Raw genomic sequence first — 14,581 nt, 5'->3', positions numbered from 1 at the left:
AGAATTCAAATGAGAAAAGGAAATGTGCAGCCAGCTCCTAGGCACTCGTATCTCAAATCAGTCATTTAGAGATGATGGAGTTGATTTTGAAAAGCAAAAAGGGCCACGTTGTTGTCCAGCTCTGAACGAAGGGCCACGCTAATGGCCTGCGCGTCATTTAGGCCTTAGTCGACTCTTGCCCAGGACGCAGGCAGTTTCTGGTATTTTGGCAATGTTTCCCAAGAGAATGTTGTCGTGTGATCTCATGAAAGCCGATCATTTCCCTTGAAGACCTTCATTTGAGAAAGACAGCTTGTGCAGCAGGTTGCAACTTATTCTGATGATTTAGATGGATTTAGTACTTGCCTGAGGTTGTGGAAAGGGCTTTCACGCACTCTTAAGTGTGGCAAACATGTATGGACTTGCCGTTTCCTCTTTCTTAGCACCATAGCTCTACTTTAAAACATTGCTGAGCAACTTGTGGCTCTCCAGATGCTTTAGCTTACGACACCCATCAGCCCTAGCCAGCATAGCCAATGGTGGGGGATGATGGGAGTTGTAGGCCAAAACCTTTGGAGGGCCACAGGTTGCCCACCCCTGCTTTAATGTGCAGTGCTGTGTTATCCAGAATTGTTTGACAGTAATGTAGGAATTGGCTACCAATAGCTAAAGCAAACAGGAAACCTTTACATTAATTTTTATTGGATGATATTCAAGCTTGAATATCAAACTATGTCAAGGATTGAAATCTATTACTGCGGAATAACACTTAGAGTGCCTCTCTGTGTAGGATTTTATGTGTCCTGAAAGCTGTAATCCAATACACAATAGAACACTCTTGATCCATTTAAAACATGTTTTCATGTCACACCAGTCAACTAGAAAACCAAGGGGAAACATGTCTACCACACCAACTGGAGGGGGTTAATGTAGGGATTAGGCTGCAACTCAAAAGTAGAGTGCAGGCCTTGTATATAGAAAGTCCCAGGTTCAATCCCCGACACTTACAATTAGATATCGAGCAGGTAGTGTAGAGAAGGGATTGCTAAATAGCATTGCATCAGCCTGTTTTGGTGCACAGTGGGGTGAGGGTGAGATATCCTGATTGTGTTTGAATGTGGCGGTTAAAGTTGAGTTGAAATGATGCAGGTGTGTGCATGTACAAAACAATGTGAGTGGCAAGTGTGAGTGATGTGAGGGCACTTTTGTGTATAACTGAGAATATCAGTTTGTCTTTGATGGGAAGTTAAGAAGAGAAAGAGATGCAAGAAGATGAAGAAAAGGAGGCAAAATGGTGGCAGAGACGGCATCAGGAAAGAATCCATGGGTGTCTTTTTGTACAATTCTGTTTGTCCTTTCCAAAGCTGGTGGCCATCAATAATATCCTGTGGTAGTAAATTCTGTTAATTATACACAGGGTAAAGAAGTATTTCCTTTTGGATTTTTTTTTTAGATGACACCCCAGAAACCTGCATCTATTCAAACTGGTCCCCGTGGTCAGCCTGTAGCTCTTCCACGTGTGAAAAGGGCAAGCGGATGAGGCAGAGAATGCTCAAAGCTCAGCTTGACCTCAGTGTGCCTTGCCCAGAAACTCAGGACTTCCAGCCATGCATGGGCCCAGGCTGTAGTGATGAAGGTAGGAAAGAGGACCAAAAAAATGGCAGTCAAGGTATACTCACCCATCCGTTTTTAAAGAAAACCCTTGGTGAGATTTAGGAACAAATGGAAATGGTTCTTTTGGTGTTTCAGATGGCTCCACGTGCATGATGTCCGAGTGGATTACATGGTCCCCCTGCAGCGTGTCCTGTGGCATGGGCATGCGATCCAGAGAGAGATACGTAAAGCAGTTCCCTGATGATGGCTCCATGTGCAAAGTGCCTACCGAGGAAACTGAGAAATGCATTGTCAATGAGGAGTGCTGTAAGTGTTTGAATTAGCCTTGCAACATTTCAACAGCATAAAAGCATTCTGTGAACCATCTGTTAAATGAGTGCCAGTAGACTGATCTTCTGCCTATATATAATGAATAGCTCCCAGCAGCTGCCTGGTGACGGAATGGGGGGAATGGGATGAATGCAGTGCCAGCTGTGGGATGGGCATGAAGAAACGGCACCGGATGATCAAGATGACCCCAGCAGATGGATCCATGTGCAAGGCGGACACCACTGAAGCGGAGAAATGCATGATGCCAGAGTGCCGTGAGTATCTGTGATGCACCTGAGGGTTGTGTGGGAGAGGAGTATATTTCCTCTCCCCTGATACATTGCGCAAGGATAGTGTAGTGTATTAGTGCTGGTGGGAATCTACACTGATGTTATTCTAACGTTTTGAATGGGTTACTGTGACGCACAGCGTCACGTGACCCTGTATCTCTAACATTGTAAATGAGTTGTACTTACTGGTTCTATTTCGTTGTCCCCTTTCTTGTTGCTTAGTTGTAGTGCGGCTACTGATCCATGTGACTCGTTCTACTGGTAATTTTCCTCTTCTTCTTCTCTGAGAGTAGCAGAGCTGCTGGGTTTGCTCCGCCCACTTCCTGTTCTCCTTCTTTCGCCCCGTTTGCTATCTTATCTGCTACAGCAGTTGGAGCTTCATCACACCAGTGTTATACTGTGCAGTCACTGACAATTGCATGCAAAGAACTCAGAAGTTTTCCACCTTAAAATCTGCTTTTATTGTGAAGTACTCCCATGCATCCTGCCTTAATTGTGCTCCTTTTGCAAAAGATTCGCCCTAATTCCGAGCCGCTGCTGTGGGCGCAGGAGCAGGATTTTAAACAAATGCTTACATCTGCGTAAGCTTTAAAGATAGACACCAAAATTGGCCCAGTAATAGATATTAGGGAGAGCTTTAAGCATACCAAATTTGAATCGAATTGGGTCATCTGTTGATTTTTTAAGATTTTTTTTAACATTTCCCCCCTCTTTGCAAAGGAGCTGAGGAGCACTCAAATCACTTCTGGTAAGCAAAGGATTGCTGTAGCTCCGTGCAGGAAAATTAACAAGGATCTCTGCTACCAGTCCAAAACTCTAACCAGTGGGGCTTAAATGGTGTGTTTGAAATAATCCCAACAGCTGGGGCTGCCAAAAACAGGCCTCCCCTTCTGCCCTGCTAAAACTTTTCAATTTGGTCACCCATCCAAACCCTGACCAGACCCAGACCTTCTTAGCTTCAGCAAAGTGGCTGGCTCCTATGCATTCAGGCATAGGACTTATATTAAGATGTTTTAGGAGGGAGTTTGTGTGTGCTTATGACTATGCACTGCTGGCTAGGAACGAGACAGAAAGTGGGCAGAGCAAACCAAGCAGCTCTGCTTACTCTCAGAGAAGAGGAAGAACAGAAAGGATTGAACAGTGTGCCCTGAAGTACCGTTACAGCTAAACATAATTAACGCTAGTGTGCCCTTGATACAGAGAACCACGTTAGAAAGGGACACTAGCAACGTTATAAGACTAGTGTAGATCCGGCCCTGGTGTAAAATGAATAATGGTTCATGCAAACAATACATACAAATATGTAGCTGTGACAGTGCACCTTGGCCCTAGGACTCTTCTTAATCCACCTGCTGCCACGGGAGAGACATCCACCCTCCACTGGGTATCCTCCTGGATCACTTCACTACTTTTGTGACTCCAAAGGACCCAGCTCAGGTGCTCAAGTTAGGGCTACAGATGCCAAGTCTGTCTCTCTGGCATGCCTGCTTCAGCTTAGGCCCCACAGCAGCCCAGTTCAACACCTTTACGCAAACTTTTTCTCTTCTGCTGCCACCATAGATTTCACCGGTACCCTTTCCCAGGTACTTCACTGTCCACACCAGGATTAATTAAATGATATTTATTTAACAAGAAGATTGTTCAGGTTCAAAGCATATTGGTTTCCTTCAGTTAACAAGCATATAGTTACAAGCACATAGCATAATGGTTTCTTAGGTTCATTCACTTAAACATTTCACAATATAACTTTCAGTAGTCCTCCTGCCTAGTCTACCCACTCTAACTATGCTATCCTCTTCCCACACTCTGATCTCCCCAAACAACCATGCAAACTCTTCTTAACTCTAACCCAAAGCTTTCTCTCTCCACACTTTACCTCAGAAGCAGTTCTCTTTTATTCAAGTCAGTCTTCTGACTCCTCCCCCTCTCACACACAGCCAATCCAGGCACTCCCCACCAACATCCAATCAACACTTACCTTCATCCAGCACTCATTAACCCTTTCAAGACTCATACTTACCAACCTGCAACCTACACACTGTAAGTACTACCTTTTAAACTCTTCAATTCTTAATACTTTATACTTTACAACTTAACTCTAAACAGTAAAACATCACAGTAACCTAATCCATTGTTTGCTGGTTCTCCTGTATATTTTTATTGTTGTTATTAACAGTTTATTTAAAAAAAAATCATTTCCCAGTACGATTAACCTTTCCCCCTCTCTTCTTTATGTCATCCTGTATTTAAAGAGTAAAACTTTCATAAGTAAAATTGTTAAGCAAAAATTGAATAAATAAATAAAATAGGAGTGGGAAATAAAAACAAATAAAAATGAAAGTATTTCATTGCCGCATATCACTTTGCTGACCTGCGCTAGTTTTGTGGTGACTTACATTACTCTGCATGTAATTCAAGAAAATTTCCCCACATTAATTGGAATTTATTTTCTTTTAGTCATTTGGTGTAACATACTTTTTCATGGGCAGCTCAAGTCAATAGAGTTTGAATTCAACTGTGTATATTTGGAGGTTGTTGTTGGTGTGTGTGTGTGTAAGTTTTGCTTTGCAGTGGGCCTGCTCAGATGACACTTCAGGCTCTGTGTTTAGCATAACTGTGGTTCTCTGGGATTAGCACTAACCACAAGCCGTGCTGTTGCACACAACACTTTAAGCCACTAACCCTGCTGCAGACAGTCCAACTGTGGTAAGTGAGCGAGCAGGGTTTAGCAAAATGCATCACACAAGACTTAAACCCTGCTGCTTAACCAAAATCCTTAACCAACAGAGTTTAAGGTGTCTTCTGAATAGGCCTGGTGTCTCTTGAACAGGCCCAATGTTTTTTAAGTTCTCTGGTATATATTACATGTGTGTGCAGACTTCCAGAAGGTTTCCTCACACACAACCTATAATAGCCAATTCAAAACTACAAGCGTAAAACCCTAACGTTACTCATTCCAAAGGCTGTCAGTCTCCAAGACATTGCCTTTACCATCCTACATAACTGTAAATACTTCTTGGGGCATGGGAGCTGGCTGGAAGGTCTTTAAGGGTTTGCCTACATGACTACCAGCTGAAAAGTCTAGGCATGACCTAGTATTAGCATTTCTCTGAATATTTGTCAGGTTTCCATGGGTGAGGGCATGACACCCATGTACACAATCCCTACCTTCCATTTTTTCATACAGTTCTCTAGGCCTGTTTGCATCCATCATTTTCTATTCCTGTGCTGTGTTGTTGTTGTTGTTGTTTTCTTTTTACTTGGTAATGTTTCTTTACTTCATTATCCTGACCAATCAAAGATCAGGAGTCAAGCATGCAATGGCAACACTTAAGGCAAATCTAGCCTGCCCATTGTTCTCACTTTCATGGGAGAAAGAAGAATGCATCTCTGTTGTACATATAAACGAGCCATGTTGCTTCAGGGATGTCAGTCTAGCCTTTAGGGATAGAGAATCTGTTTCCTGCCCATTCCACTTTCACATGTTCTTATTGCATAATTCTATTTCCAACAACAACAACAACAACAACAACGCAAAAGTTATTTGCAAAAACAGTTCACAAAAGATTTTCTGCAAAAATCTACAAAATATTGCAAAATATTTTCTGTAAAAATTTGCAAAAATATTTTTAAATATGTATTTTAATAAGAATTGAAATTGTATTTTCTTTCTCAATACATATTTAAATAACCTATTATAGTATGTTTCAACGGCCAAGACCAGCATCACAACATTTGGAGAAGTACAAAATAGGTGGATGGGTAAATTCTGATGTGCACATTAGTCTGAGAGATACAGATGTAATCATTTTGTACAGGAATTTCAAAAGTTCCGTTTCCTTAAGCATCTCTAATTGCTTTAGCAATGGAGTTGTGTTCCCCGTTCTCCCAAACGTGAACATGCCTGACCTGGACATTCTTAAGGAGTATTAGGAAAACCTGGAAACGATAGGGCAGTGACGGGAAACTTCTTTCACCCTGAGGTCTGGATTCAATTTCAGAGACCATCTCCTCTTTACCAAGCATCTTTGCCTGTCAGATCCTTGGTAAAGGATTTAAAACTGAGTTGCTGAAATCTCAGCCTACTCTCTCCCTCCTCCGCCTTGTACTAGATACAATTCCCTGCATGTTGTCTCTTTGGTCCGAATGGAGCGACTGCAGCGTAACATGTGGGAAGGGGATGAGGACCAGGCAGAGGATGCTGAAATCTGCAGCGGAGCTTGGGGACTGCAACGAAGAACTGGAACAAGTGGAGAAATGCATGCTCCCAGAGTGCCGTAAGTATAGATGTCTGGAACTTGAAGGCTAACTTAGTTGCATCCCATCTGCTTCAGTATACTTCTTTAGTTAGAAATGTGTTGGTTCTACTTCCCTGATAAAGCATTTAGCAGGGGGTTGGACTCGATGGCCTTGTAGGCCCCTTCCAACTCTGCTATTCTATGATTCTATGATTCTAGGTCTTCTCCTAACCTGATAGTAGACTAATATCAACAGGGGTGTAGCATGACTATGATGTGAAAGCATTATTTTCACTCCAGGAAAGGAGGTCTGACACTTTCCGAAAGACTACAAATGGAGAAGAGATGATCTCTATCTAACAGCTTGAAAAAATCTTTAAAAGGTCTCCATTGCTGCTGAAAAAATGTTTAAAATGGTGCCACAACGATATAAGTTATTTATTATGCATTGTAGGCATTTTAACATAGTTCTTTTAACATAGTTCTTAAGACAGACATCCCAAATAAAATAGCATAGTGAAATCATAGTAATATACTAAAAGCAAACTTTCTAAAAAGAAGAAGAAAAAAAGAAGAAGCAGGCAGCATTAAACAATTGAATTACAATTCATGATTTTAAAAGTCAGGGGTGGGGTGGAGAGAGATCATTGCCTAGAGCTGAAATGACAGAAACACAGGCACTTAATGCTTTGAAAAGATTATCTCTTCCAAGAGCTTGTCTACACCAGTGATTTTTATTGTATGCTCGTGCTCGGCCTCTCATGGAAATTTGTGGGTCCATTACATGACTTTGTCAGCATCTAGGGCTCCTCCTGTGCCTTTTCATCTTGGCCCTGCTTCAAAGAACACTAGAGATAATCAAGTATTAAAATAAAATGCACACAACCTGTAGCATGTAATGTTGGTGTAGTGCGTAGTGTGATATTCCAGGCACTAGATGGAGATGTGAAATGAAAAACATAGGAGGAAATTGAAACAGAAGGTTTCAATTCAAACCATATGGTTGCCCATATCCACCTGTGTAATGGAGCCAATCGGAATCCTGCAAAGAATGCAGAAGCAGCAAGCCATAGCAAGGCAGTGGGATTTTCCCTTAATATAGAGAAATCCCAAAAGTGCAGACTTCCCTTCCAAAGTTTTGGATCCAGGAGCTGCCTTCCATGGACAGAAGGGCTCCATACACAGAATGTGCCTCTGCCCTGTTTGAGGGGATCCTCTCCCCTTGCATCACAATTCTCTCTCTTTAGCAGGTCCCAGGACTCACTATATAACATTTTCACAGGGCTGGAGGGAGTACTGGGGGGGGGGCACGGAAGTCTACTGCCAGCCCAGCTGCCCATGCACAGGTGTCCAAGTAGCCTGCACAGTTGGGCTCTTGGGAAGTGTGCTCGTCTGGATTCTACTATGTGAAGTAGAAATGGATTCCTGTTCAAGGTAATGGCCCAGCATCTTACAGTGGGAGGCAGAGGAAAGGAAGTAGAGTAAAGAAAACAGTTCAATAATAAAGCAATATTGGGAATCACATCTGTCTCTGCATCTGTGATCTGGGGACAGATCGTGTCTATGGGTGGCACAAAAGCAGCATCTCAGCTAGTGAGTTCTAAGATGAGCTTTTCACTGCTTGCATATTCAATCCCGACTTTCCAGTTAGAGGTCACTACTGATGAACAATAAGTCTCTAACAGAGTAAATGTGAAATTACTTTCAAAACTTAATTAAGAAGCTGATGTAGCTTATAGCTTTTTATATGTGTGTTGCAGTAAGATTTGTTATGAGACCATCAAGGAATTTTGTATTTTAACTGTTACATTAAAAAAAAAGTGGGTCATCGTTCTCTTTTAACTCAATTTGGCTAGGTAATGTGTGTCTATATAATATTTCTCATTTTTTTCCTGTAGCAATTGACTGTGAGTTAACAGAGTGGTCTCAGTGGTCAGAATGCAATAAGTCTTGTGGGAAAGGTCATATGATCAGGACAAGAATGATCAAAATGGAGCCCCAGTTTGGAGGAGCTCCATGCCCAGAAACTGTACAGCGCAAAAAGTGTCGAATAAGGAAATGCTTGAGAAACCCCAATATTGAGAAAAGGCGCTGGAAAGAGCCCCGTGAGAAAAGGAGAAGTGAACAACCAAAAGAAGATGTTGATGGTGAGCAATTCCCAGGTATGTATGTAGTAAGTAGTTCACATCACTTAAAACGGATGTACATCCACAAAGAGGAACAAATGGTAGCACAACACAAGGCTACAGTACTAGTTTATTGAGTCACTGATAGATCCTGAACTGCTCCTTGGGGATCGCTGGAATGCAATATGCTTTGCATAAATTGGTCTTGGGTTTAGATTATTGAATCACTGCAGATGTCCAGCTCTAAGGAGCATTTTCACTGTGAATTTTAATCCTTTTTTTTTCCTTTTTAAGGACACTAACAACTTTTTAAGATAACTAACAACTGAAGCAACAAAAGAGCAATAATGAAGTAAATACAAACAATGACATGAACTGTAATACAAAGCCAAAATAGAACACACACCAAGACCAAGAAGTTTGTTTTTAAATTAGCTTTGGACCTTTTTTCTAAAAATTAAATGGCACATATTCCCAAGCCTCAAGCCACACTGCTTTCACTTGTGATTAATCTCTTGTTCCATCTTGTCCTCCATACTGTTTCACATATACATGAAACTGCTGAGCAAGGTTGTCCAGGTTGTGGGGTTCAGTGCCACCAATATGCCAAAGACACCTAACTCTATCTCTCCTTACTATTGAATTCCAAGGAAGCTGTTGTAGTTCTAGTTCTAAATCAATATCTGATGTCAGTAATGGGCTGTATGAAGGTGAACAAACTGAAGCTTATTCCAGACAAGTTAGAGGTGCTCCTGATTAGTCAATAGATCAGAGAACTGGGATTCAACCTATGCTGTAGATATGTTTATACCTAGCCATAAGATTTTAGAAGTTTGAGGTTAGCAACTGAAATGGAAACACAAATAATAAGTATAAAGAAAACATTATTTTCAAACAAACATACATTACTGACTGTCATGCTTTCCTTTTCTGAATGTTTTTAGGTTGTAAGATGAAACCATGGACTGCTTGGTCAGAATGTACCAAACTGTGTGGAGGGGGAATCCAAGAGAGGTTCATGACAGTCAAGAAGAGATTCAAAAGCACTCAGTTTACTAGTTGCAAAGACAAGAAGGAATTAAAAGCCTGCAATGTTCACCCTTGTTAGCAAAACTCGAGTCTTTGAAATAATGCACTCTGAGCTAAATGTAAAATCAACCTTGATTTGGTTTTTTTTAAGAAAAGATATAAATTGTGTATATTAGTCTTCATTTTTGCAGTGTGGTTTGCTTATTAGTCTTGCTGGTGCAAGAGATATATTTTATAAATATTTCCTCACAAATGTATGCTGAGAGTGGCTCCTTGATACTCCAGCTAGCCCTTAATGCATAAAACTAGTGACGTCATTGTAAAATCCTATAACGTTGAAATTATAAACATCTCTGTGTGGACAAACCATAATCATAGAACTGTTCCCTGTAAATACATGGGATGCATGCATAATGACATTGCAAACTTAAATATTGATTAGGATCCAGTTTCAAAACACTCAAAGCAGTGCCTCTGTGATTACACAACTGTGCCAAGGAATTACTTCAATAATATTACAGGTGCATATTTATCTTTTACCATCACGGGTGTAAAATTGTATTTATAGCAATCCTTTGACAAAATTCTTTTTTTCCTTCATGAAAATGCTGGGGACTCTTACAAAATAAATCCCTCTTTGGTTCTTTCGACTTTCAAAAATGAAAGCAAATTCCATATATGAACAGCAGAGATGGGAACATTTTTTGTCTGCACGCCACACATGCAAATTAGTGGGCTGCATCTGAGAACACTTCACACACTCTCACAAAGTCATGTGCATGGTGATATGGTGCAGGTAAACACACACTCTCTTTAGATGTTTGGTCCACAGAACTGGACCAAAGAGACCAGGAGCTTCAGCAGAAATCATTGAGAGCTGGTCCAACACAATGGATTGGATTCAGATCTAGTCATACTTAGAGATGATCAATTGAAATCAATGTGACAAGTTAGTCATGACCAACTCAGATCCCATTGTGTGCTCTATGTCTGACTAAATCTGGCCAAGAAAGTATAAGGGTAGCATATTTCTCCACATCAGAGGCTGCTATTGCTTCTTTTAGACACAATGCTTCCATTTTTATTCTTCATCTTCTGGTAGAAACATAAACTTGCTCCCCTGGTTTAATTGCTATAGCATCTTTCATATTTTTTGTTCTCCTCACTCTCCTGCAAGCTTTCAGGTCTGGCCTGCCATGGTTCTAAGCAATTATGGTTATAACATATGCAGAAATTACTATCTTGTGAGAACAAACATGGTGGTGCTATATATAATACCAACAACAACAACAACAACAACAACAACAACAACAACATAGCTATTTGAAAACTGCTAGGACTGCAAAGGGTGGGATAAGAGCCAGCACCATTGAAAAGAGAGTGGGGTTAATGTGTAGATCCTTAAGGAAAGTCACAGGTAGAGATGAAAGCTCTTGCATTCCTACTTTAAAATGTGACCCTGCATTACATCTGGTAGTATGCTGTTACAGACAAGTACCCTGAAGCGACCCTTTGCCACCTCTCTTCGAAAACCCTTAGTGAGATAATGGAAGAGAAGCAGGTTCAGCCATGGGATAGCTACAAGGTGAGAGACCAGTTTTTAACTGATGGGCAAGAAGGTTAACCCACCTCCTAATATATCCAGTATAATTGTTGAGTTCATGGCACTCATTATGCAAAAACAGAAACTAGAAAAACGCTGAAAACATTAGCCATTCTGTATGTTAATAGCACTGAGTATATTTACTTGAATAATTTGTTGCTATTTTCACCTGCAATGGGTTCAGAACAAAAGAAAGGCCCTATTAGCAAGAAGTCATAGAAGGATTTTAAGATGCAATCTACCATATCAGTCTCAATGAATGAATAGGGGCCTAGATTTCTAGCAATGTTTTTGGTGCGTTGCAATAGATGACCCAAGTAACTATAATTTGTGCATGTTGCTTCTGTGATGGGCCTGTCAGGATGGATGGTGGGGAGAAGTGGTCCTCATGCATCATGCCAGAGCAGCTCACTTTCTGAGAACATATCAGGGCAGGTTTCAGTGGACTCTCAAGCCATGTAGAGAAAGATTCAGATAACATAGTGCAGTGCCATGTAAAATATAGTCAATTTAAGCATCACGTTATCAGGAGTTATTTCCTTGAATGCCGACAATATTGTTGCATGTCTTGGTCTCAGAGTGAAACAAAGCGGAAGGGTACATGAAAGGGAACACAAACTATAGCTTGAAAAGGGTTGAATTCTGCACTCAGTTCCAAAATAATTTTAAAAAGGTTTTCCTTTTGCATTTGTCGTAATTGCTGACAATGTTGTGCCCTTTTCAGTACTGGAGCATATATCAACAGCAGCACGATATTCTGGGTGCTCTATCCCGGGGGGAAACAGCCTTCTTTTTACACCAAGGGTTTTATACGAACTGCTGAGCTCACAGAACTGCCTATGGGAACACATACACATTCACACAAAACCTGAAGTTCTTCAAGCACCTTTTCCGACATCATATTTAATGCATCAGGTTTGAAAGAATACCATGAGCGCATACACATGAAAACATTATGTCTTTAGGCATAATCCTATGCCTGTTGAGACAGAAGGAAGTCCTACAATGCCCAAAATTCCCAGCATGGAGAGTTGCTTATCCATATAATTTTTCTGGGAATGAATTCAAGCTGACTGGAATCTAGGTTCTTGCTCACAGAAAATGTATGTGTTCAACTAATACCATCATCACTTTTCTATGTATTATCTGATAAGTGCTAAATGTTGCTTCAGAATTAATTCTCCTTTTGAATTTTCCATGTCGCTTTCGTTCACCTAGTAAAATCTAGGTTCTTTCCTTTTTTACCACATCCACCATAGACAGCAACTGTGAGAGAGTTTTACTCAAAAGCAAAGGCACTATATTGTATGTATGATCTTTTCTTTGAATGTCATTCAGTCCTCTTAGATTTGTCATGTTGAACTCAAGTTGATGCTCCATAGAAAAGTTGTTTGCAGTCCCAAAAGATTGTCAGTGCCCTTTCCTCCAAGAGCCATGTGTGTGAACACAGCCTCATCTTCCCCTTTCACAGCCTCAGCTTCCGAATTCTCATGATCTTCCTTCTCATGAAGTTTCCCCTTTCCCAATCTTCATAGCCATAGCTCAGATTGGTTTGTTGAAGGACATGTCTTCATCACAATTAGTTCATAGCTGTGGAGGAGTGTCTTTCCATGGGCTCTTTGTGGTGGGTGGGTGGTGGGGATTGCACTGAGTGGCCAGTGATTTCCTGTGTAAATCAGCCCAAAACAATGGAGGACCAAGGGCCAGGGAAAATCCAGCAGTATCTTAGGATGCAGGGTGCTGGAAGGTACAGAACAGGAATATCTTCGAAAAACAAAGACATTACAAGTTAATGTGTGAGATTAAGTTGATGTGCATTTTTGCATCCCTGGGTTTATATATTCAAGAATCAAGTTTTGCTTCAATAAATTATGCACTTATTCAGTCAAAATATGCATGAAATGTGTAAGTGCTGGAATATACCCAGTTGCATTTAAGTGCAAAAAATATTTTAAAATTTAAATTTTGTCAATTGTTTTATGCTGTGCTTGTATTAAATGTTAGTAATTGTCCTAGAAGAGTGCTGGCTCCATTGAACTAAATAAGAATGTTGAGCCTGATTTCAGAGGATTAAATAATTCATTTTTCACTGTTTTCAATAGTTGACTGACACAGCAGTTGCTCAGTATAGTTGCACATCAGACAATAAAAGCCACACTTGTTATCTTATACAATAATTCCTGCCTGCCATACACTCTGGAACCAAAAGCACAGGTATCGCTCTCGGAATTTTATACACCTCACTTAACATTTATTAACATTCCGTGTATTATCTTTTCTTTTTTTAACATAATCTATAGAAACTTTACAAGCAATGAAACAGAAATGTTAGGGGGCTTATATGTACAATAGGTTTTACTAAAAGCAACTTGATTTTTAAAACAAAAAACAAAAAAAACCCACCTTTGTTTTTAGGTTTTCTCTGTTATGGTTTTGGTTCACAATGGAATTTCTGAGAAAGCTGTCATGGATATATTTCTTACCAAAGTCTTGTGTAGATGTTTTGTATGTAGTTGTCTGGCTAACACATTATTATTTTGGAATAAAGACATCTTTACTATGAAAAAGGTATCACTTATGTGTTTCAGTTTAATAGTATAAGTATACCAGATCATAGAATAGTCTGTATGAGCTTTTCTACATGAGACGTTTATGGTGTGATCATGATGCCACACTCACGGTAGTTTGCAGGTGCTTTAGACAACATTGCCATCTTCCAGGGCCTCTCCCATGCTTTCCAAGCATTTTCATGCAGTATTTTTGATCAGGAAAAGTCCAGTATTTTGGGAAATGGCAGTGTAGTTGCACACTTCTGCTATATGACAGTACAACCTATATGTTATGTAGTGGGACATATAAAAAGGCAGAGAAGGAAAAACCCTGGAAAAAAACATGTGTAGCAAATCCAATCTTAATCCCACGAAGTATCCAGAACCAGAAATCGTGTTTAAATGGCAGGTTCGAAGTCTCATCTAGAAGAGCCTGGAATGTATATTTCAGCCCCTCTTGAAACTCCCCACTTCTCCTGATTGCCCCCTTCCATCTTGCTCCTATTATTATTATTTATTTATATAGCACCATCCTAATGCCACCACCACTGTCCACCAGGGCCACTTGGGAAGTGAAATGTGTATGTGTGTGAATTTTTAAATGTAACGCTAATACCACAGGGCCAGATCAAGAGTTTGCTTGTGCCAGTGGTAGCATCCCCTGAATGGAGTTCTACTTCTAACACTACCGCCAGCAGAAAGAAAGGCAATTTGCACCTGCCAAATTCAATAGCTACAGCTATTCCCAGCATAGAAGGGACTAGGATGTACCTGCCTGCTGCTAAAAATGGGGAGCCTGTCAGAAATAAGATGGTGGCTTTTGAGGACCTGTGGACAAGACACC

General features: G+C 40.5%; 1 protein-coding gene across 3 annotated transcripts in view; it reads left to right on the top strand.

The window, feature by feature from the left end:
* Nucleotides 1-13,730, top strand: part of SPON1 (spondin 1) — a 337,890-nt gene extending 324,160 nt beyond the window's left edge. For all 3 annotated transcript variants that reach the window (XM_063117312.1, XM_063117310.1, XM_063117313.1), the window contains 6 exons: nucleotides 1,433-1,615; nucleotides 1,729-1,899; nucleotides 2,010-2,177; nucleotides 6,305-6,469; nucleotides 8,329-8,592; nucleotides 9,501-13,730. In XM_063117312.1, coding sequence (XP_062973382.1) covers nucleotides 1,433-1,615; nucleotides 1,729-1,899; nucleotides 2,010-2,177; nucleotides 6,305-6,469; nucleotides 8,329-8,592; nucleotides 9,501-9,664 — 1,115 coding nt within the window. In that variant the 3' untranslated portion in view covers nucleotides 9,665-13,730. The remainder of the gene's footprint in view (nucleotides 1-1,432; nucleotides 1,616-1,728; nucleotides 1,900-2,009; nucleotides 2,178-6,304; nucleotides 6,470-8,328; nucleotides 8,593-9,500) is intronic.
* Nucleotides 13,731-14,581: the final 851 nt, after the last annotated feature.

The sequence above is a fragment of the Elgaria multicarinata genome, chromosome 2, assembly GCF_023053635.1.
Source record: "Elgaria multicarinata webbii isolate HBS135686 ecotype San Diego chromosome 2, rElgMul1.1.pri, whole genome shotgun sequence".
Lineage (NCBI taxonomy): Eukaryota > Metazoa > Chordata > Lepidosauria > Squamata > Anguidae > Elgaria > Elgaria multicarinata.
The sequence above is the reverse complement of the archived record's forward strand: the minus strand, read 5'-3'. Positions and strand labels throughout refer to the sequence as shown.